Source organism: Meles meles, chromosome 8 (genome assembly GCF_922984935.1).
Source record: "Meles meles chromosome 8, mMelMel3.1 paternal haplotype, whole genome shotgun sequence".
In the NCBI taxonomy this organism is placed as follows: Eukaryota; Metazoa; Chordata; class Mammalia; order Carnivora; family Mustelidae; genus Meles; species Meles meles.
This window is the reverse complement of record NC_060073.1, coordinates 106,942,836-106,965,216: the sequence shown is the minus strand read 5'-3', so window position 1 is coordinate 106,965,216 and position 22,381 is coordinate 106,942,836. Positions and strand designations below refer to the sequence as shown.

The 22,381-nt window shown below is 40.6% G+C and overlaps 1 protein-coding gene across 1 annotated transcript in view; it reads right to left on the bottom strand.

Annotated features, from left to right (window-relative positions):
* Positions 1 to 5,441: 5,441 nt before the first annotated feature.
* The window catches only part of BUD13 (BUD13 homolog), a 28,982-nt gene continuing 12,042 nt past the window's right edge, over positions 5,442 to 22,381 (bottom strand). The window contains exons 6-10 of the mRNA XM_046014732.1: positions 21,314 to 21,413; positions 20,642 to 20,780; positions 20,139 to 20,323; positions 19,817 to 19,898; positions 5,442 to 5,810 (exon numbers count right to left, since the gene is read on the bottom strand). Coding sequence (XP_045870688.1) covers positions 5,717 to 5,810; positions 19,817 to 19,898; positions 20,139 to 20,323; positions 20,642 to 20,780; positions 21,314 to 21,413 — 600 coding nt within the window. The 3' untranslated portion in view covers positions 5,442 to 5,716. The remainder of the gene's footprint in view (positions 5,811 to 19,816; positions 19,899 to 20,138; positions 20,324 to 20,641; positions 20,781 to 21,313; positions 21,414 to 22,381) is intronic.

Genomic DNA, 22,381 nt, shown 5'->3' with positions numbered 1-22,381 from the left:
TCAAATAAATAAATCTTTAAAAAAAAAAAAAAAATTGGAGCCTGTCTTACTTAGGCTGCTATACTTCAGGCTGCTATTACAAAAATACCACAGACTTGGGTTGGGGGGGGCTTGAACAACATATATTTATTTCTCACAAGTCTGGGAGGCGGTGGGTTGGGGGGCAAGATCAAGACACTAGCAGCTTGATCTGGTGCCTGCCAAGGGCTGGCTTCCTGATTCAGAGGCCAGCTTCTCACTGTGTCCTCACATAGTAGAAAGAAAAGGGAGCTCTCTAGGGTCTCTTTTACAAGGTCACTAATCTCATTCATGAAGCTCCCCCCTCAAGACCTAATCACCTCCTGAAGATCCTACCTCCTAATACCATCACCTTCGGGCTAGGATTTCAACATGGGAATAGGGTGGGGGACGCTGGCCATTCAGTACACATTGGCCTCCTAAAGTAAGTTGTTCTTAAGAAAGTCTGGGGCCCAATTACGATGAAGTTAAAACCTGAACCCATATGGAAATAGAACGCAGCTGTGGACAAGAGCTGTGACAAAGGGCTAGGAGTTGAATGTATTCACTGGCACTTTGGCTAAGGAAAGGGCATGGCTTACAAAACAGCTTGCAAAAGTATAAACTCCGAAGTAATAATAACTTCAGAGTAGGTTCAGGGCCCAGAGCCTACATTCACTGGGGCCTTGTAAAATAAGCTTATTTTGGGGAAAAAAATTTTAACTTACAGTAAGTTGTAAAGATAGTAGAGAGAGTTTCGTTTTATTACTCTTTACCCAGAGTTCTTGACTGTTACACTGCTTACATAACTACGGCACATTTGCCAAAACTAAGATTAACAGCGGCATATTTCTAGGAACTAAATTCCAGCCTTTATTTGGATTTCACCAGTTTCGCCAGTAATGTTCTAACCTTGGGCCTTTTTACATAATGTTTACAACAAGGAGCCAAAGGACCAGAAAGGCCTTGCGCAACGCAGTAGGACACTAGGTTTAAGTCCCAGCTCTTATTCATGGTAACCGCAGAAACTTCGAGTTTGTTTTCTGAGCTGGTCTCCTCTCTGACATACTCCATCTCACAAATGCCAATTCTAGATACAATTCCAGCTTACCCTTCATCTTTCTGCCTAAACACTTCTCTGACAGCTACTAGCTACAGTGAAAGAAGAGACATCTCCGACTTGGCAGTGACTCCAGCTGAGATCCCCCAGTTAGAGAACAGAGTCCCTGCAGGAATTTCCAGATTTCAAAATTGCTTCAAAACCCACGTGTGTTTCAGATGGCTGGAGGACGGACAGCCTTTCTTCAGGGGTCTGAGGACACACTGCAGCAGGGACCAGAGTTGTCCATAAACATCCAGTTTTCCCTTCTTCCTGGGTGTGCATTACATTCCTGAGGCTCTCTTGAATTAGGGGGACCATGCAACTAAACTCTAGCCAATAGAACATGAGTGGAAGTTTGCGCCACGTCTAGAGGGGGTGGGTTTTATCTGCTAAGCAGTCTCCCAAACTCTGCTCGCCTCACTACGACACCACCCCAGCAACCTCAGAGGCCGTGTTAGCACTGCTGTCACCCTGGTCCCTAAACGAGTGCGTGGAATAAAGCATGCTCCTCCCATTACCCCCAGCCTGAAACTACCCTGGACGTTACATGAGGAAGGAGAAAAAAAATTCCTGTTTTAATAAGTTAGCCCATTTGGTGGCTGTCATGACAGTTTAGTCTAACACCGTGCCAAATGTCATTCCATTAGAGCAAGACCTTGCTTCTGGATCTGTGCTCGGGGCCTCAGGTGCGCAGAACTGAGGTGACCACACACCCACACTCATCCACACAAGGCCTCTCTTCTCTTTCCCCTTCCCTCCATCATTCCCCCTTCCAGTCCTATCCTGTCCCCTTTCACAGACCCTATTCCAGTGAGTTAAGATATATATATATCCCCCTTAAAAATTGTTGTTTAATGTGTTTAATTTACTTAGCTGGTTTTTGCTGTAAATTGAATTCTTTATTTTCCTTACCTGGAGTCCATGATGTCACAGTAGTCCCTAACAGCCTGCATCTGACTGCTTGTATAATATTCTAGCCTGTGCATATACCACTTTTTATTTATCAGTTCCCTTAGGGACAGACATCTAAGTTGCTTCCGGCTTCTTGCTACCCAAACTGTACACAGATAAACATCCTTTTATGTAACTCCTTATGGATCTGTGCAAGCTTCTCTGAAGGCTATAGCCAGCAACGGAAGCGCTTTGATGTGCGGTGTATTCATACTTAATGCATTAGTTACCTGTTGCTATATAACAAATTACCTCAAAACTCAGCAGCTTAAAACAATAATACCCATAGAATGAGATAAAATGTTGGTAAATCATGTATCTGATAAGAGACTTGTAACCCGAATATATAAAGAATTCTGCATAAGAGTGTGTGTCTGTGTGTATACGTGTGTGTGTGCACGTGTACGTATGACAGCCCAACTGAAAAATGGGCAAAGGATGAATAAATATTTCTCCAAAGAAGATATATAAAAATGTTAAGCAACATTACGCATTGGGAAAATATGACCACTTCATCCCCGCAGGCATGGCTGTAATCAAGGCAGAGAGGAAAAGGTGTTGGCAAAAGTGTGGAGAAACTGGAACTCTCATACACTGCTTTGGAAGTTGGGCAGCTCCTTGAAAAGTTAAACATGGGGTTACCTTATGACCTAGCAATGTGATTCCAAGAGCAATGAAAACGCATGCCCATACAAAGACTTGCATATAAATGTTCACGACAGCATCATTCACAACCCACAGAAAGTAGAAACAACGCAAATGTCCATCAACATGAATAAACTGTATGCTATCCATACAAGGGAATATTACTCAGCCAAAAGGAGGAATGAAGGGGCGCCTGGGTGGCTCAGTGGGTTGAGGCCTCTGCCTTCGGCTCGGGTCATGATCCCGGGGTTCCGGGATCGAGCCCCGCACTGGGCTCTCTGCTCGGCGGGGAGCCTGCTTCATCCTCTCTCTCTGCCTGCCTCTCTGCTTACTTGTCATCTCTCTGTCAAATAAATAAAATCTTAAAAAGAAAAAAAAAAAAGGAGGAAGGAAGGACTGAAATGTACTACAACACAGATGAAACTTAAAAACATTATGCTCAGTGAAGAGTTAGACACAAAAGGTCACATACTGTATGACAGTCCCATTCACACACTATATGAAATGTCTCTAATAGCCAAATCCAGAGCAACAGAGAGTAGATCAGTAGTTGCCAGGGGACAGGGGAGTTGGGGACAAGTGGGGAGTGATGGATGCCAATGGATACGAAGTTCTTATATTCACAGAGTGATCCAAATGTTTTAAAATTAATTGTGGTGATAGGTGCACAACCCTGTGATATCTAAAAAGATATCATTTCATGGGAAATGAGTAAACTATATGGCATGTGAGTTATATCTCAATAAATATTTTTTTAAAAATGAACATCTAGGGGCACCTGGGTGTCTCAGTCTGTTAAGCGTCTGCCTTTGGCTCAGGTCGTGATCCTGGGCAACTGGGATAAAGACCTACATCAGGGTCCCTGCTCAGGAGCCTGCTTCTCCCTCTCCCTCTGCCTGCCAGTCCCCCTGCTTGTGCTTTCTCGCAAATAAATCTTTTTAAAAAAAATAAACACCTGTTATCTCACTGTTTCTTTGCATCAAGAATTTAGAGCTAAGAGATTCTGGCTTAGGATTTCTCATGAGGTTATGGTCACAAGTCGATCAGGGTCACATTCATCTAAAGGTCTGAATGGAGGTAAAATATCCACTTTCCAAGGTGGTTCACTCACACCGATGGGTAACTCAGTGCCATCTACTGGTGAGAGGCCTCAGCTCCTCCTCTCCACATGGACCTCTCCAGATGGCTGCCTGCGTGTGCTCATGACATGGCAGCCAGCTTCTTCCAAAGCAAGGGATCTAAGAAAGTATAAGCCAGATTCAATGTCTTCTATGACCTAGCCTCAGAAGTCACACGTTTCCAGTATATCCTATTGGTTACACAGGACAGCCCTATTCGTTATGGGAGGGGACTACACAGGGCTTGAATACTAGGAGCCAGGGATCATCAGGGGTCATCTTGGAAGCTAGTTATCAATATTGGATGGATAGGAAGACAATAATAATGACAGCCAACAATTCTGTGACACACACTATGTGCAAGCACTGTTCTAAGGTCACAATAAACCTCTGAGGTAGGTGAGATTATCTCCATTTCATAGATGAAGAAACTAAGGCACAAAGAAGAAGTTTACTAAGATCACACAATTAGTAAAAGACATAGCTGGGATTCAAACACAGGCAGTATAGCTCCAGAGCCACACTCTTAAAAGCTACCTAACACTGCATCCAGGATATTACTTAATTCCAATTAAGTGTTGCCCATTTGTTCTCCAAAATGGATAAAACAGATGAAACTCCCCTGAAGTTTTCATTCCCCACAAGAGCTAGGTCTCTTACTTTTGCCAAGCCAATGAATATAAGTAGAAACACATTAACATTTTATTTTTTGTGTTTCTCTAATTACCAATGAGATAATATACTTATTAGTCATTCTGGTTTTCCCTTTACATTTTATCTATTTATATTCTTTGCCTATTTGTGTGTGTGTGTGTGTGTTTTAATATTTTATTTAAGAGAGAGAGAGAGCAAGCACAGAGGGAGAGGAGAGGGAGAAGCAGGCTCCCTGCTGAACAGAGAGCCCGATGTGGGGCTCGATCCCAGGACCCTAAGATCATGACCTGAGCCAAAGGCAGATGCTTAACCGGCTGAGCCACCCAGGCACCCCTTATTTTGTGTTTTGTCTTTCTTATTTACAGTCTTTTATATATGCAATCCCTTGCCAGTTTTAAACATTGCAAATATTTTCTCCTAATCTATACACATCTTTAGCTTTGACTATGAGATGCTCTGTTAACCAGAAATCTTTAATTATGAAGTAGTCGAAGATATCAAATCTTATAGATTGTGCCTTGGGGATATTATTTAACAAATCTATCCTCACCCCAAGGTCACAATGACATTCTCTGATTTTTCCTACTGGCTTTAACATTTTACCTTTCATTTAGATCTTTAAGTGCTTTGGAATGTCTTTGTTTTTATACGGTTTGAGGTAGGGATCCAACTTCATTTTTATCCATACATAAGCCAATTTTCTAAGCATCATTACCTATTTCTTCCCACTAATCTGTGACATTACCTTTATCATATACCTTGTCTCCAAATAGCTATGTGTATTCCTAAGTCTAGCACAAATTCATATTTTCTAAGAGGAAAGACCCATCACTGAAGTTTCTACTCACACTGCTTTCTAGATTAATGAAAAATCCAACCACCACCCTCCAAGATCCATGGGAGGTTCATCATTAGCTTTTTTCCCCAAAACAGAATACCCAGTTAAGAACATGATTTGAAAAAATAAATGCATGTTTATTAAAAAAACAAAAACCCTAACCAAGAACAAACCCTGGGACACTGAAAAATCAACGCTTTCTCTGAAGGCCAACAATAGCCAGTGTTGGAACACCTGAGAAGGCCAGGTGCCTTAGTCCGAACATATTCTTCTGCAGTCGAAACTGGCATTCAAGTTGCTGGTCTGTGTGAACCCTGATTATTAGCATAGACAACCAACCATTACAGCTGGATGTCTGGCTGCCCTATATCCACTACCACAACCCACAGCCACCCCACAGCCTCAGAAAAATTACATATCCTCAACACTCCACTTGTAGGCAAGTTCCTCCACCGCCTTCTTGCTGGCAAGCCTGGCAAAGCGCTTCTGTTCAAATCCATTGGATCTGCAATCAAGAGACACTGATCAGCCAGAATCCTGAACTGGACATTTTTTTTTTTTTTTTAAAAAGAGAAGAGTTCACGACCTAATGAATAAGGAGGAAAGTAAGGCAGTCATGTGAAAATATTTAAGGCATATGCAATAGAATCAAAAAGCCAAAATACATAATTCATCCTTTTACTAGTTTTTGTTTAGCCCCTTCACCACTCTTGACAACTGTTTCAGACATTTACCACTCTACAGGCCCAACGCACTCTCAGCTGATGTCTACATCTTATCATTTATCCATTCATCATACAGGCATTGAGTGAATTCTCGTTACAGGCATATTTCGTTCAACTGCACCTCACTTTACTGTACCTCACAGAATGCATTTTTTTACAAACTGAAGGTTTGTGGCAACCCTGCATCAAGCAAGTCTATCGGCACCCTTTTTCCAACAGCATTTGCTCACTTCGTGCCTGGGTCACATTTGGTAACTCTTGCAGTATTTCAAGCTGTCTCATTATTGGCTAAGGTAATCTTCAGACAATGATCTTTGATATAACTGTTGTAAACTGTTTGGGGGTACCATGAATTGTGCCCCTATAAAATGTCAAACTTGGTCAATAAATGTTGTATGTGTTCTGACTGCTCTGCTGACCAGCCATCCCATTTCTCTCCCTCTCCTCTAGCATCTTCATTCCCTGAGACACAACAATACTGAAATTAGGCCAATTAACGACCCTACAATGGCCTCTAAGTGTTTATATAAAAGGAAGAGCCACATACCTCACTTTAAATCAAAAGCTAGTGAGGAAAGTATGTCAAAAGCCAAGACAAGCCAAAAGCTACACCTCTCACGCCAGTTAGGTTGTAAATGCAAAGGATAAGTTATGGAAGAAAATTAGAAGTGCTACTCCAAGGAACATACAAATGATAAGGAAGCAAAACAGCCTTCTTGCTGATAATGAAGAAAGTTTTAGTGGTCTGGATAGAAGATCAAACCAGCTAAAAGATTCCTTTAAGCCAAAGCCTCATCCAGAGCAAGACCCTAGCGCTTTTCGAATCTGTGCACGCTGAGAGAGGTGGGGAAGCTGCAGAACAGAAGTTTGAAGCTAGAGGGGTTGGTTTGTGAGGTTTAAGAAAGAAGCTGTCGGGGCGCCTGGGTGGCTCAGTGGATTAAGCCGCTGCCTTCGGCTCAGGTCATGATCTCAGGGTCCTGGGATCGAGCCCTGCATTGGGCTCTCTGCTCCGCAGGGAGCCTGCTTCCTCCTCTCTCTCTGCCTGCCCCTCTGCCTACTTGTGATCTCTCTCTCTCTCTGTCAAATAAATAAAATAAAATCTTAAAAAAAAAAAGAAAGGAAGAAAGAAGCTGTCTCCGTAACATAGACGTGGAAGGAAAAGCAGCAGATGCCTGTGTAGAAGCTGCAGTAAGCTATCCAGAAGATCTAGCTAAGACAGTCGGCTCCCCTAAACAGATTTTCAATGTAGATGAAACGTGTTCTACTGGAAGATGCCTCTAGGACTTTCACAGCTAGCGAGGGGAAGTCAATGCCTGGCTTCAAAGCGTCAAAGGACAGGCGGACTCTTGCTAAAGGGTTAACGCAGCTAGTGACTTTAAGTTGAAGCCACTGCTCATTTGCCACTCCAAAAATCCTGGGCCTCTTAAGAATTATGCTAAATCGACTCTCCCTGGGCTCCGTAAATGAGAAAACAAGGCCTGGAGGACAGCACAGCTGTTTACAACATGGTTTCCCAATATTTTAAGCCCACTTTTCAGACCTACTGCTCATTAAAAAAGATTTCTTTCAAAATATTACCTTTCGCTGACAATGCACCTGGTCACCCAAGAACTCTGATGGAGATGGACAATGAGATGAATTTTTTTTTGCCTGCTAACACAATATACATTCTGCAGCCCATGGATCAAGGAGTCATTTTGACTTTCAAGTCTTATTATTTTGTAAGGTTACTACTGCCATACACAGTGATTCCTCTGATGGATGGGGGCCAAGTAAATTGAAAGGATTCGTCATTCTCGATGCCATTAAGAACATTTGTGAGTCACAGGAAGAGGTCAATATATCAACATTAACAGGAATTGGGAAGAATTTGATTGTAACCCTCATGGAAGGGTTCAAGACTTTGGTGGAGAAAAGAGCTACAGATGTGATGGAAACAGCAGGAGAACTAGAATCAGAAGTGGAGCCTGAAGATGGGCCCGAGTTGTTGCCATCTCATGATAAAACTTGAACGGACAAGGAGCTGTTTCTTACAGATGATCAAAGAAAGTAGTTTCTTGAAATGGAATCGACCCCTGGTGAAGATGCTAGGAAGACCACTGAAGTGACAACAAACAATTGAGAATATTACATAACTGTAGCTAATAAGCTACAGCAAGGTATGACAGGATAGATTCTAATTCTGAAAGAAGTCCTACTGTGGATAAAATGCTATCAAAAAGGCATTGCACACTATAAAGAAATTGTTCATGAAAGGAAAAGTCACATGATGTCACAAACCTCACTGTTGTTTTATTTTAAGAACTTGCCACAGTCACCCCAGCCTTCAGCAACCTCCACCCTGCTAAGTCAGCAGCCAACCACATAGAGGCAAGACCCTCCACCAGCAAAAAAAATTATGACTCACTGAAAGCTCAAGTGATGGTTATCATTTTTTAGCAATTAACTATTTTTTAATTAAGGCATATACATTGGGGTTTTTTACAGACATAATGCTACTGCACATTTAGTAAACTATGGTATAGTATACATATAACTTTTATCACACTGGGAATCAAAATATTCATCTGTCATATTCACTTAATTGTGGTGACCAGACCCCCAATCATCTCTGAGATGTGCCTGTATATAATAGGCACTGTGTCATGAAAATGAGTACGACACAGCATCTGTTCTGATGAATTCCAACTAGTGGGGGAAACTGACATTTATACCAACAACTGAAATGAAAAGCATAAACTGTGGTGGAGATATGCATTGGGTATCTTAGAAACAGAATGGGGATCTCACTCAACTTGGGAAAGGGATGAATGGGAATGGTCAGGAAGGGTTTTGTAGAGGGAGCCCCTAAGCTAAGTCTGGAAAGACAGAGCTAACCACAGGGCTGGAGGCAGGGAAGGCCAGAAAGGTCAGGAGAGCATTTCAGGACAGACCACAATATGACTAACAAGAACAAAGTGCAAAAATAAGAAGCACCTTGCTACATGGAAGGAACCAGAGGCAAATTGGCATAGCTAGAGCCAAAGTACGACGAAGGGAATAGCACAAGACTGAGTTAAAAAGCTCAGATTTCATCCAGTAGGGTTAGACTTAAAATAGGAGCGGAAACCGCATTTCAAAGAGATCCCTCTGGAAGAGACTGGAGGCAGGAAGTTACTACAGGATATTGGCAACAGATGATGAAAGCAGCGATAAAGGAGACTTAGTGACAGACTCGCTATGTAAGAGCAAAGGAGGAGGAGGTAAGTTTAACTTGCAGGTTAATAATTTTCGGGACCAGATGAATGAGGCTGCACTAAGCAGGTAAGAAGAGCCGGTTAGGGGAGCGGAGACTGATGAGCTCAGTTCTGAATGTCTTGCACTTAAGGTGTCTCAGGTACACAGCCACAGAGCGATCCAGTGCGCGGCTATACACACCAGACTGAACCGCAGACACAGATTTGGGGATCACATACATATCAGTAGTAACTGAATGTGTGTCTAAAGATTCAGCAAGAAAGAGCACATGGAGTGAGAACAGCTAAGGTTAGAGATGGAGCCCCTAGCAGCATTAAAGCAGTACAAAGAGGAAGAGAGCTCATAAAAGTGGTCAATAAGAAGAGAAAAGAACCAGGAGTAAAGTGTGATGAGTTTCAAGGAGTAGACCGTAACTCCCTTCAATACTATGAATTCTGTCTACTTCTATAAACTTCTTAAAAGAGCTTGTATTCACTGTCTATACTTCCTCACTTTTCATTCACTCCTTAACACATTAAACCCTGGCTTTTGTCTCACCATGCCACAGAGTTAGCGCTCTTTCAGGTCACCAGAGACCTTCGTTATTGCCAAGTGCAGTGATTTCTCCCTCTCCCCAAGTCAGTCACCAGATCCTGCCACCTTCCCCCCAAACACTTGTGCATCCCTCCTCTCTCCATTCCACTCCCACTGCCGCAGTTCAGACCTCAGTCTCCTGTACCCTGACCTATTGCAACAGCCTGTAACTTGTCTCTCCACTTCCAGACTTGCGCCTTTCACATGTTTTTCAGATTACTGCCATAACGATGCCTCTATCTAAAATGCGGAGGTGTTAATCCTTCAGTGGCTCTCCTTTGCCTTTAGAGTGAAGACCACTCCTCAGAAATGCTTCCAAAGTCTATTGTGACCAGGTCGCTGCTCACCTTTCCAGTCCATCTCATACACTCCACTCTACATTTCATGCTATCCAACAACAGCAAACTGCTTATGAAGGCCCCTCCATAACACTATGACATTCTATATCCTTGTGACTTTACACATAAAGGACCTTCTTCCTTACACCTCCTCCCTTTCCTTCTGTTGTCTGGTGACTCACACCCCTTAAGACTAAGTTCACCTATGATCCAGGAAGCCTTCCCTGACCACACTCTCCTTAGGCTGAATCCTACTCTCCCAAAGCACCTTGAAAATCCTCTATAATACCTAGCAAGTACCACTGAAATTATTTACTTGTCTTTCTCCTCTAGACAGAAAGTGAGTTCCTAGGCTCAGGAACTGTCTCTAACTGTGAGAACCTGGCACCTAGCACATAGCTGCTTAAAGTAATCACATCTCTGCTAAGTGTTACTAAACCGACTGAAGTAATAGGCTTCCCTCTTTCCCCACACCTTCCGTAAGGGACGAGTAGGCTAAGTAATGGAATGTTTTAGGAAGAAGGTAAGCTTATTACAAACGGCTCCATGTCTAACCTTAGAAGCATGGAGGATATGCTAGAACACCAAGAAAACCGATGTTTTTTGCCCTGAGGAATAAATACTTAAGAGAGCCAACACTAGTATGATCATACAGATGAAAGACAGAAGGATAACAAACCAAACCCTACAGAATAAAAAACAAACAAACAAAAAAAAAACAAAAACAAAACAAAAACAAACCTGCAAGAGCACTCACAGTGGAAAAGTCTTAGACTAGAGAATCTGGAGCCCAGGATTCTAATTCCAGCTTTTTCAGGTGAACTAAATAACTCCAGTTAAGTTGTTCGATTTAATCTGAGCCTGGTTTATCTTCTAAATAATTAACAGAATTAGATTCGTGGACCTTATGGGTTTTCCCAACTACAGATCTGCTCCATAAGTGTTCACTTGCCATGGGTCACAACCAGACAAAACTAGCAATGGTGACAAAAGAACGAATAATCAAAAAGAAAGCAGAGATGAGAAAGAACTAAAAGGAAAGATCTAGGGGGGAAAAAGTGGAAGAACATTACTGGGAGAGCTGGAGACAGATCAGACACCAGGAAAATACGATGGGTCAGGGAGAAAGTTCTGAGTTTGGATCCAGAAATTTTTTTTTTAATAGAAAAAAAAAGAGGGGGGCCTCAATGTAGCAGGGAGAATCTTTAGGATGTGGCTATAAGAAGACCTACTTCTGACTGCAAATGAGCATTCTGAAAGCTATTCCCACTGCCAAAGAGCCTGTATCAGGTGAGCTGCGAACTAGAAGCAGTAAGTGAGCCTGAAACCACAGTCACCCCTCCGATACCTGCCAAAATCTGGAACTAGAGTCTCTGATTTCAAGGGCAGCGTGAGGGACTGAAGAACAATGCCTTAGGCCCAAATGAGGTGGGGCAATGGACTTCAGTCACAGCAGAGGAATCTGAGCAGGCTAATCTCCCCTAGGATAGCAATTATAAAATCAGGACAAAATATAAAATTGCAAGCATTTGAAATTATTTGAAGGCCTGGGAAAGTGACCAAAAGGCAGGCAGAACCTGGATGGGAATCTATGTGTGAAAGATTTGTGAGGCTTTGTGCCAGAGGGTATTTCCCAACCTGCACAGCTCCTGGAGGCAAAAAACCACGGGCTTATTGGCTAGAGATGTCAGTGCAAAGACGCAGAGCAGCCGGAAAATCAGGGAGGAAACTCTGAAAAGGAGGGAACTATAAAACACACGAACCCCAGAATCTACACACAAACCGCACCCAAATCCTTAGCCAACTGCTAAACTGTGCTTGTGCAAGGAAAATCACGTTGGGCCAGATGAAAAAGCAGCAGCTAGAAATTGAAAGAACTGAGCAAAAAGTGTAGCTGCTGCCCACTGCAAAGAAGACAGTGCTTGGAGTTCAAATACACCCACATTAACCGTCCGCTAGAATAAAAATCAACATACTTCAGAAGAATATAACAGAATTCAATGTCCCTATTACGGACCATTTAGTGTCTAGTGTATGTTAAAAAATGACCAGACATGTAAAGAAATAGTAAAATGTAATCAAACTCAAGAAAAAGCTATTAAGAGAAACCAATCCTGATGTGACCCGTATGTTGCAATTAGCATACAGGACTTTAAAGCACTAATTATAAATATTCTCAAGGAAGAGGGAAATGTCTCATAATGAATGAACGGATGGAATATCTCAGCAAAGAAACACAAACTAACAAATGGAAATTCTAGAGTTGAAAAAAATCAGTAAAAAAAAAATCTACTGGAATCTATCAGAATCCTAGAGGAGAACATAGGCAGTAACCTCTTCGATATCAGCCACAGCAACTTCTTTCAAGATAAGTCTCCAAAGGCCAAGGAAACAAAAGCAAAAATGAACTTTTGGGACTTCATCAAGATCAAAAGCTTCTGCACAGCAAAGGAAACAGTCAACAAAACAAAGAGGCAACCCACGGAATGGGAGAAGATATTTGTAAATGACAGTACAGACAAAAGGTTGATATCCAGGATCTACAAAGAACTTCTCAAACTCAACACACACAAAACAGATAATCATATCAAAAAATGGGCAGAAGATATGAACAGACACTTCTCCAACGAAGACATACAAATGGCTATCAGACACATGAAAAAATGTTCATCATCACTAGCCATCAGGGAGATTCAAATTAAAACAACATTGAGATACCACCTAACACCAGTTAGAATGGCCAAAATTAGCAAGACAGGAAACAACGTGTGCTGGAGAGGATGTGGAGAAAGGGGAACCCTCTTACACTGTTGGTGGGAATGCAAGTTAGTGCAGCCACTTTGGAGAACAGTGTGGAGATTCCTGAAGAAATTAAAAATAGAGCTTCCCTATGACCCTGCAATTGCACTGCTGGGTATTTACCCCAAAGATACAGATGTAGTGAAAAGAAGGGCCATTTGTACCCCAATGTTTATTGCAGCAATGGCTACGGTCGCCAAACTGTGGAAAGAACCAAGATGCCCTTCAACGGATGAATGGATAAGGAAGATGTGGTCCATATACACAATGGAGTATTATGCCTCCATCAGAAAGGACGAATACCCAACTTTTGTAGCAACATGGACAGGACTGGAAGAAATTATGCTGAGCGAAATAAGTCAAGCAGAGAGAGTCAAGTATCATATGGTCTCACTTATTTGTGGAGCATAACAAATAACATGGAGGACATGGGGAGATGGAGAGGAGAGGGAGTTGAGGGAAACTGGAAGGGGAGATGAACCATGAGAGACTATGGACTCTGAAAAACAACCAGAGGGTTATGAAGGGGCGGCGGGAGGGGGTGGGGTGGGGTGGGAGGTTGAGGAACCAGGTGGTGGGTAATAGGGAGGGCACATACTGCATGGAGCACTGGGTGTGATGCCAAAACAATGAACACTGTTATGCTGTAAATAATAAATATTTATTTATATTTATTATTTATATTTAATAATTAAATTTATTTAAAATAATTAAATTTATTTAAAAATAAATAAAATAAATAAATTAAATTTATTTAAAATAATTAAATTTATTTAAAAATAAATAAATTTAAAAAAAAAATCTACTGGATGGACTTAACAGATTGAGAAGCAGAAAATCAATGAACTTGAAAACAGATCAACAGAAACTATGCGATCTTAAAAAAGAAAAATGGTGATAGAAAAATGAACAGAGGGCGCCTGGGTGACTCAGTGGGTTAAAGCCTCTGCCTTCAGCTGGGGTCATGATCCCAATCTCCTGGGATCAAGCCCCACAAAGGGCTCTCTGCTCGGCGGGGAGCCTGCTTCCTCTTCCTCTCTCTCTCTCTCTCTGCCTGCCTCTCTGCCTACTTGTGATCTCTGTCTGTCAAATAAATAAATAAAACCTTAAATAAATAAATAAATAAATAAATGAAGGTGAGAAAAAGGACTCTAATTTAATAGAATTGTACCAAAGTCAATTTCCTTATTTTGGTAATATACTATGGTTATGTAAGATTATCAAAGGGGGCAGCTGGGTAACACACTGTACTATTTTTTTGAATTCTTATCTAAATTATTTCAAAATTAAAGTTTTGAAAAATAAAGGTGAAATAAAGACATTTTCAGATTGACAAAATTGAGAGAATTTGTTGCCAATAAACGTACACTAAAGGAATATTAAAAGTTGTTCAGAGGAAGAAAAAAGAGCACCAGAAATGGTTAAGTATATGAGTTAAATATTAACACCTATACATTTTGTTGTTTTCTTGGTTTTTTTTTTTAGTAACTGTGAATTTTAAAAGTTAGAACACTGTATTGTGAGACCTATACCATTTATGTTTTATATATGACAACAATAGCACATAGAACAGAGGGTAAGTGGAACTACAGTTTTACAAGGCTCCTACATTTTCTGTGAAACAGTACAGTTACAACTTTCAGCAGGCCGTAAGTTAAGGATACATACTGTAATCCTTAGAGCAAACACTAAAAAAAAACTGCAGAGGCTTAGCTAAAATAACAGAGCAATTAAAATCCAATACTAAATGTGCACACCTAAAATCCAGAACACTGACAATACCAAAGGCTGGCAAGGACACAGAGCAACAGGAATCCTCGTTCTCTGGTGTAATATAAAATGGTATAGCCAATTGGAAGACAACTGGCCATTTCTCACAAAGTTCAACACAGTCTCACCATATAATCCAGCAATCAGTGGGCATTTAACAAGTAAACCGAAAACTATATACAAAACTATATATATTTATATTATATATTTATATTTTTATATATATATTGTATATATGTGTATGTATGTGTATATATTTATATATATAAATATATATATAAATATACACACATATATATAAATATATATACACATATATATACATATACACTATACATATTTTTATATATATATACAAAACTATATATATATATTTATATATAAATATATAAAACTCTATACACAAATGTTTATTGCAGCTTTATTCAAAGTGGCTAAAAACTGGGAGCAACAAAGATGCCCTTCAACTGGGGAATAAACAAACTGGTACATACAATGGGATATTCATGCAAGAACCTGGATGAATCTTAAGTGCATTTTGCTAAGCACAAGAAGTCAGACTCAAGAGGCTACATATTGTATGATTCTATTCATGTGACACTCAAGAGGCAAAACTACAGGAAGAGAAAACAGAACACTCATCACAGGGGTTTGGTGGAGGGGGTGTAAGTGACTAAAAGAGGACTTGCAGAGAAAATTTTAGGATGATGGGACTTTCTGTACAGTACTAGGGTGGCGAATGAATGACTCTGCATTTGTCAAACCCCACAGAACTATACACCATAAAAAACATAACACTAACATAAGCAAACTCTATAAAGGAAAACTCACCCAGCATGTCAGGAGACCCAGGACAGGCTGCAGACTATGACAAATGAATCTACCTATATTACAAATGTATGACACAGGAGTGTGGGGTGGGGAGGCAGAGAGTTGACCCTTCAAGTTATGCTGGAAAATGGTACTCTCACTAGAAATTTTAAGGGTAAGAACAAAAGTAACTACACATAAATACTGTACTTGAGCTGGAAATCTGTTTCTCATTTCGTTTCTCAATTCTGAAGCTGTTTTACATGTGTACTGAGGTAAGTAAAATGGATGGTAGCTGGGGGGTGCCAGGTTTCACAATGTTGGAGGGGAAAGTTATAGATAAGCAAGTAGAAAAGGTAATACTGAATTAGAGTAGGTTACAGGAGTATGAACTCATACTCATGTATCTGTATATATAAACATGTACGTATACAGACACGTACATAAACAGGTACAGAAATGATGACAGATAGGTGTATACACATGGATTACTAGACATGTACTACCAAGCTCTGTCTGTTGACAGGGCCTAGAAACAAGGACACCCAAGTAACAACAAGTACTTCTACAAGGCAGATCTTAGTTTCTAAATACCACTATCCATTAAAAGTAGTCAGGGCCCCTTGGAGAAATGGCCAATTCTAAAGTTGGGACAGGGAAAGCACAAGATGAGTCTGGAGCATCATGCGGTATCAGAAAGTCAGAGAGTGCTCAAAAAATAAAAGGATAGGGCACGCAAAAGGGACACCTTAAAGAACTCCCAGTAGCTAAAGAACAGAACAATTTCAGCAACAAAATAAATAATGTATTATTAGCTTACAACAGTATAAAATATGTATGACTCATTACTGACAAAAAAAGGTAACTAAACGGGGTGATGAAACAAATCCTATTTTTAGTATATGTGCTGCCAAAGCGAGCACTGATGAAACAAATCCTTATAGAAAAAGTCCAAACATTATACGCAGATATCCCACCCATAGGTTGCCTTTTGGGTGCAAGTTGAACTTAGCGACACTTCTAGAGAGCAGAGTACAGAAAGGGAAAATGAATAATTTCACTTTTTTTTTTAAAGATTTTATTTATTTATGTGAGCAACAGAGATAGCGAGAGACTGCACAAGCAGGGGGAACAGCAGGCAGAGGCAGAAGCAGGCTCCCCATCAAGCAGGGAGCCTGATGTGGGGCTTGATCCTAGGACCCTGGGAACATGACCTGAGCCAAAGGCAGACACTTAACCAACTGAGCCACCCAGGCACCAATGAGTAACTTCAAAGTGGAGAAACTGGCAAACCCTGACTACCTTAACCAAGTGATTAAGGTCAGCATCACAGGGGATGTCCTGTGGTTACCACGTACTGGTTAAATGACTTGATGAGAAGGGCACTCCTCCACTGTAGTATTCTTTCCAAAAACAAATAACCTCAGTCAAACCATGAGAAAAACATCACATGAACCCAATTTGAGGGACATTCTACAAAATAACTGACCATATTCCAAAAAACTGACAGGATCACAAAGAGCAAAGACTGAAGCTGTCTCAGATCACAGAAGACTAAAGAGAATGACAGTTACATGCAATGTGGGATCCTGAACTGGAACAGAAAAAGGACTTTAGTGGGAAAACTGGTGGAACCCAAGTAAAATTTGGTATATTACTAATAACATATGAATGTTGGGTCTGATAAATTGTACCATGGTAATGTAATGAGTAGTAATAAAACTGGATGAGGGGTGCACAGGAATTCTTCATGCTATCTGCAAATTGTCTATAAATCCACAATCATTAAAAAACAAAGTTTGGGTTGTTTTTTTTTTAAGTTTTTTAAAATTTATTTATTCAACAGAGATCACAAGTAGGCAGAGAGGAGGAAGCAGGCTCCCTGCTGAGCAGAGAGTCCAATGTGGGGCTCGATTCCAGGACTCTGGGATCATGACCTGAGCCGAAGGCAGAAGCTTTAACCCACTGAGCCACCCAGGTGACCCAATAAAATTTGTTTTCAAAAAATAATTTTCAAAACAGCTCCCTCCACAACTATAGAATACATATTATCCTCAATTGCAAATAGATTATTCACCTAGGTAAACTATATAGTGGGTCATAAAATGCAGCTTAATAAATTTCCATAAGATCAAAGTATTATGGAGTATATTCTCTGACCTCAAGAGAATTAAACTGGAAGTCGGTAACAGTGAGATATCCAGAAAAGTCTAAATGTTTAGAATTAAACAATGTAACTCAATGGGTCCTAAGTCCTTAATTAAACAATGTAACTCACTGGATCCTAAGTAACTCATGGATCAAAGAATGAACCAAAATCCAATACACATTTCTAGGGAAAAAACTCTCAGCAAACTACGAAGAGAAAGGAACCTTCTCAACTCAGTAAAGGGAATCTACAAAAAACCTATAGCGTACAACATATTTAATGGCAAAAGACTGATGTTCTTCTAAAGATTAGGAAGACAGAGACTTCTCTTCTTACTACTTATATTCAACATCTACACTCAAGTTCTATTTGGTGCAATAAGGTCAGAAAAAGAACAAAGGACATTTGGGTTAGAAAGGAAGAAGTAAAACTGTCTATGTTCACAGACGACCTGATCCTCTACCTACAAAATCTGATGCAATCTACAAAAAAGCTACTGTATAAAGTGAGCTTCACTATAATAACATAATAAATACAATATTTGTCATAATGAAAAATTCAAGCTTTTAAGCATAAATTAGGAATTTCAAAAAACATTCATCCACACCATGAACCCTAGCTTCCCATTAAAGATTCTGGTGATGAGAACAGGTAATGTTAACAAAAAAAAGATTGACGTTGTGTAGCATCAACATTTGGCAGGTCTGAAAAACTCAGCAAACCAGTATTTTCCAAATGACCAGTATATCATGCTATAAAATAATGCACCAGGAAAAGATTCATCCAAAATAGGAAAAAAAGGGGCGCCTGGGTGGCTCAGTGGGTTGGGCCTCTGCCTTCGGCTCAGGTCATGGTCCCAGGGTCCTGGGATCGAGCCCCACATCGGGCTCTCTGCTCAGTGGGGAGCCTGCTTCCCTCTCGCTCTGCCTGCCTCTCTGCCTACTTGTGATCTGTCTCTCTGTCAAATAAATAAATAATACCTTAAAAAATTAAAAAAAAAATAGGAAAAAAAATGGATTTTAATGTAACAGTATGGAAAGTTTTTTGATATGGTTCCAGACACCATATTACAAATCACATCTAAGAAACTAACACTGAGTTTTTAATCAAAACATATAATACCAAAAAAAAAAAAAAAAACCCCACACCATAATACGCCTTCCTTTTCTAACTACCTACAAGTAAGGCTGAATTTTCTAAAGCTAAATATTCTTCCTATACTTCAATTAACATAGAGCAAAAGACTCAATGCAGAATCCTATCTACCATTAAGCCAAACATGAATGAGATTTACAAAAATGCTAATTAGTGCCATTCTTCTGTTTGCTTTGTTTGGGGAATGTTATTTTTCTTTTAAAATGTAGCAATTATGTTAATATAAAGGCTTTATTAAGTTTTTAATGAATGAATAAACACTTTTTAGACACTTTAATTCAGTTTCTAATATAGTAAATATTAAAGGATATATTCCACATAAAAAGTTTTTTGGGGGTCCTCAGCAATTTTTAAGAGTATAAAGGGGTCTTGAGATCAAAAAGTTTGAGAATCACCAGGCTACATGCTAGAACAATGTCCTTTAGTAGGCAAGAGGAGATGGGCTCTACCATGTAAACAGAGGGACAGATTTTGGATAGAAGCACATTTAAGTCATCACCCTAACAGACAGAAAGTTAGAGTATATGGGTAGATGATGGTCGTAGGGGTCAGTGAGACACCGTAAATAGTTCACGGAAGAGAAGGTTCAAGAACTACATTTTAAAGATATTACACAAAAAAGACTCCAGACTCCCACCCATCACTCATCCCCTCTAAACCTTAGAAAATATCACTGGACATGACCAATGTCAAAAACAAAGGCCTATCAGCAGCACCAGAGTTATTGGTCCAGAGCTTTAAAAAGCTTTGAAAGGAGGGGGGAGGAAGGAGGAGGAGTATTCTAAGCATGAGAAATGGCATCTGGGAAACTCAGAAACAGAAGCAAGCAAGCAAATTGTGTGTTATTAACTTTGTGTTTAGAACAGAGAGTGAGGAAGAGTAATTTAAGAAGAATTAGGGAAGGTTAGGGCCAGATGGAAGAGAAAACAAAAACGCAGGCAACATCCAGGCTTACCTGTCCACTCCATCCCAGCGATATCCAGGCCAGATATTGAATCTGTTGGGAGGAGGTGCTGGACCACTGTATCGAGGTCTCACTAGTGAGAGGAGAGAAAGAGAAAAGAAGTTCGTTATCTATGCAACTCACTTCAGAGCTGGGTGGCAGAGGTAACAAAAAATGTTATACAGAAATCTCTACTGAGCTGAGCCCAAATTCCCAAACACAAGGAACCTAGAACCGTATGGGTTCTATGGGAAAGCCCACACATGTGCCCAGCTAAAGCCCCTCTCTCCTTCCACAAGTCACCTCCATCTCTGGTGAGTCCTGGAAGGCTCACCTTTCTTATTCTTACTCTCCTTGGCTTTACTCTTCTTGATAAAGCTAGCCATGGGGTCCCCCTCTCTCTCCTGTTCTCTCAGCATCCGATCCAGATCTTCATCATCAATATAGCGGGCCAGAGGCTTCTGCATTTCCTTCACTGCGTCCTCCACGTTTTGTTGCTGCTGCCGGCTCTGGGCTAGCCTGGGCGAAAAGAACCAAGAGTGTCTGCTACCCTGTGTAACATTTCCCCTCTCACAATGAGACAGACCATACGACTACATTTGGAGAATCTTCTTTTTCTAGCAGCATAGGCCAAATATTTTAAAGAGTAAAATTCTTAGAACACCAACTGAAAGTGTGGAATCCATCAGTTTCTTAGAAAGGAGACTGAACACACTGAATTTTCCATTCCTGAAAGAACTCTGAAGGCAGAGCAATGAACTGGCTGATCAGAGAAGTAGAAAATGAGCTTCTCCAGTCCGAGCGCAGTCTTGTTCCTCCTTTCGGTCGTTCTCTTACCCTTTTCCCCACTGAGCGTACAGCTCATCCCTCTCCGAGTCTTTCTCTGCTTTTCTCCTTTGCTCTAAACGTTCCAGTTTCAAATTCCTCTTACGACCAGATTTATCTCGAAATACAGTTTCAGCATACTGGGATTCAGCTGCAAAGGAAAATTCTGCTTTTAAAAATAAATACCAGGTATCAAAATCAGAAATAATTCTAACAGTTGAAATCAACCACTTGGGATTCTGATGCCGGATAAAAACTTTTGCAGCCAGACTACAAATAGTTCCTACCAACATCTAACCTTTTTCAAGAAGGAAAAGAACCCCTTGGGCCCACTAAGAAGTTAAAATAATGCAAAAAACCAGAGCTGAAATTTAAAATCAATTAAAAGTTTAAAATATCAGGTACAATAAACTATATTAAAAAAAATTATAAGGGGCACCTGGGTGGCTCAATTGTTTAGCATCTGCCTTTGGCTCGGGTCATAAACCCAGGGTCCTGGGATTGAGCCCCGCATTGGGTTCCCTACGCAGCAGGAGGCCTGCTTCTCCCTCTCCCACTACCCCCTGCTTGTGTTCCCTCTCTCACTGTGTCTTTCTCTGTCAAATAAATAAATAAAATCTTTAAAAATAATAATAATAAAATCTACATGAGCCTTGATTGGTCTCTGCACTTTCACATTTTTACCTTCAAACGCCAGGGTTTCCCGTTTCTTGAGCTCCTGCTCCTCTCGGTGCACGTCAGCGGACACCAACCCAGTTTTAGCCCCAGAATACACGTATGCAGCCTATGCAATGGAAAACGGAGCACCCAACGTTAATGAAACAATGTAGCAGCACACTCCAGGGTACACACAGGTGCATTTTTGCCTGATGATCAGCAATAACCAAACCAAAAACTCCAGCCTTGTATTCTTATTACTGATCACAAGATTCACAAAATAAAAAAGAAATAAAATTGAATTTGATGGCAAATTAATAGTACTATCAAGTTTTAGGAATAAACAGAAACACAAACCAAGAAAATGTTAAAGAAAAGGCATAGCATATATTTTCAACTTTTCAGTATATAAACTGCACACATGAGGCCACACTCTCAGGTCACTTGATCAGAAACCTGTATCAAGGGACGCCTGGGTGGCTCAGTTGGTTAAGCGGCTGCCTTCGGCTCAGGTCATGATCCCAGCATCCTGGGATCGAGTCCCACATCGGGCTCCGTGCTCGGGGGGGAGCCTGCTTCTCTCTCTGTCTCTGCCTGCCACTCTGCCTGTGCTCACTGTCGCTCGCTCTCTCTCTCTGACAAATAAATAAATAAAATCTTTAAAAAAAAAAAGAAAGAAACCTGTATCAAGCTCTAAGCTCTCCAGTAGAGACCCACACTGATAAAATATTTCATTTCAACTACAAACTCAAGCAAATCTAAGGTCCTTCAATTGTGGATAAATTTTAGAATCATGACAAGTTATGACCAAATCAAACCTTTTTTATTAAACTCCATTTCATATCAAGATAAACAACCGACCCACAAATGGAGTACGGAGTGTATCATGTGCAATGTACTCAATTTGATTACTACAAAATCATCCATGAAGTAAGCGGTACACAAAATGTCAAGGAGTCCAGCTGCAACACAAACCTCTCTTCCCCAAAAGAGAAGAACCCCACTTCCTGAGTCTGGGACAGACTACAAGGACCATGTGGGTGACAGAGGAGACCCACCTGAAAAGTCTGGGTTGGAGGGAAATGTGCACACTGC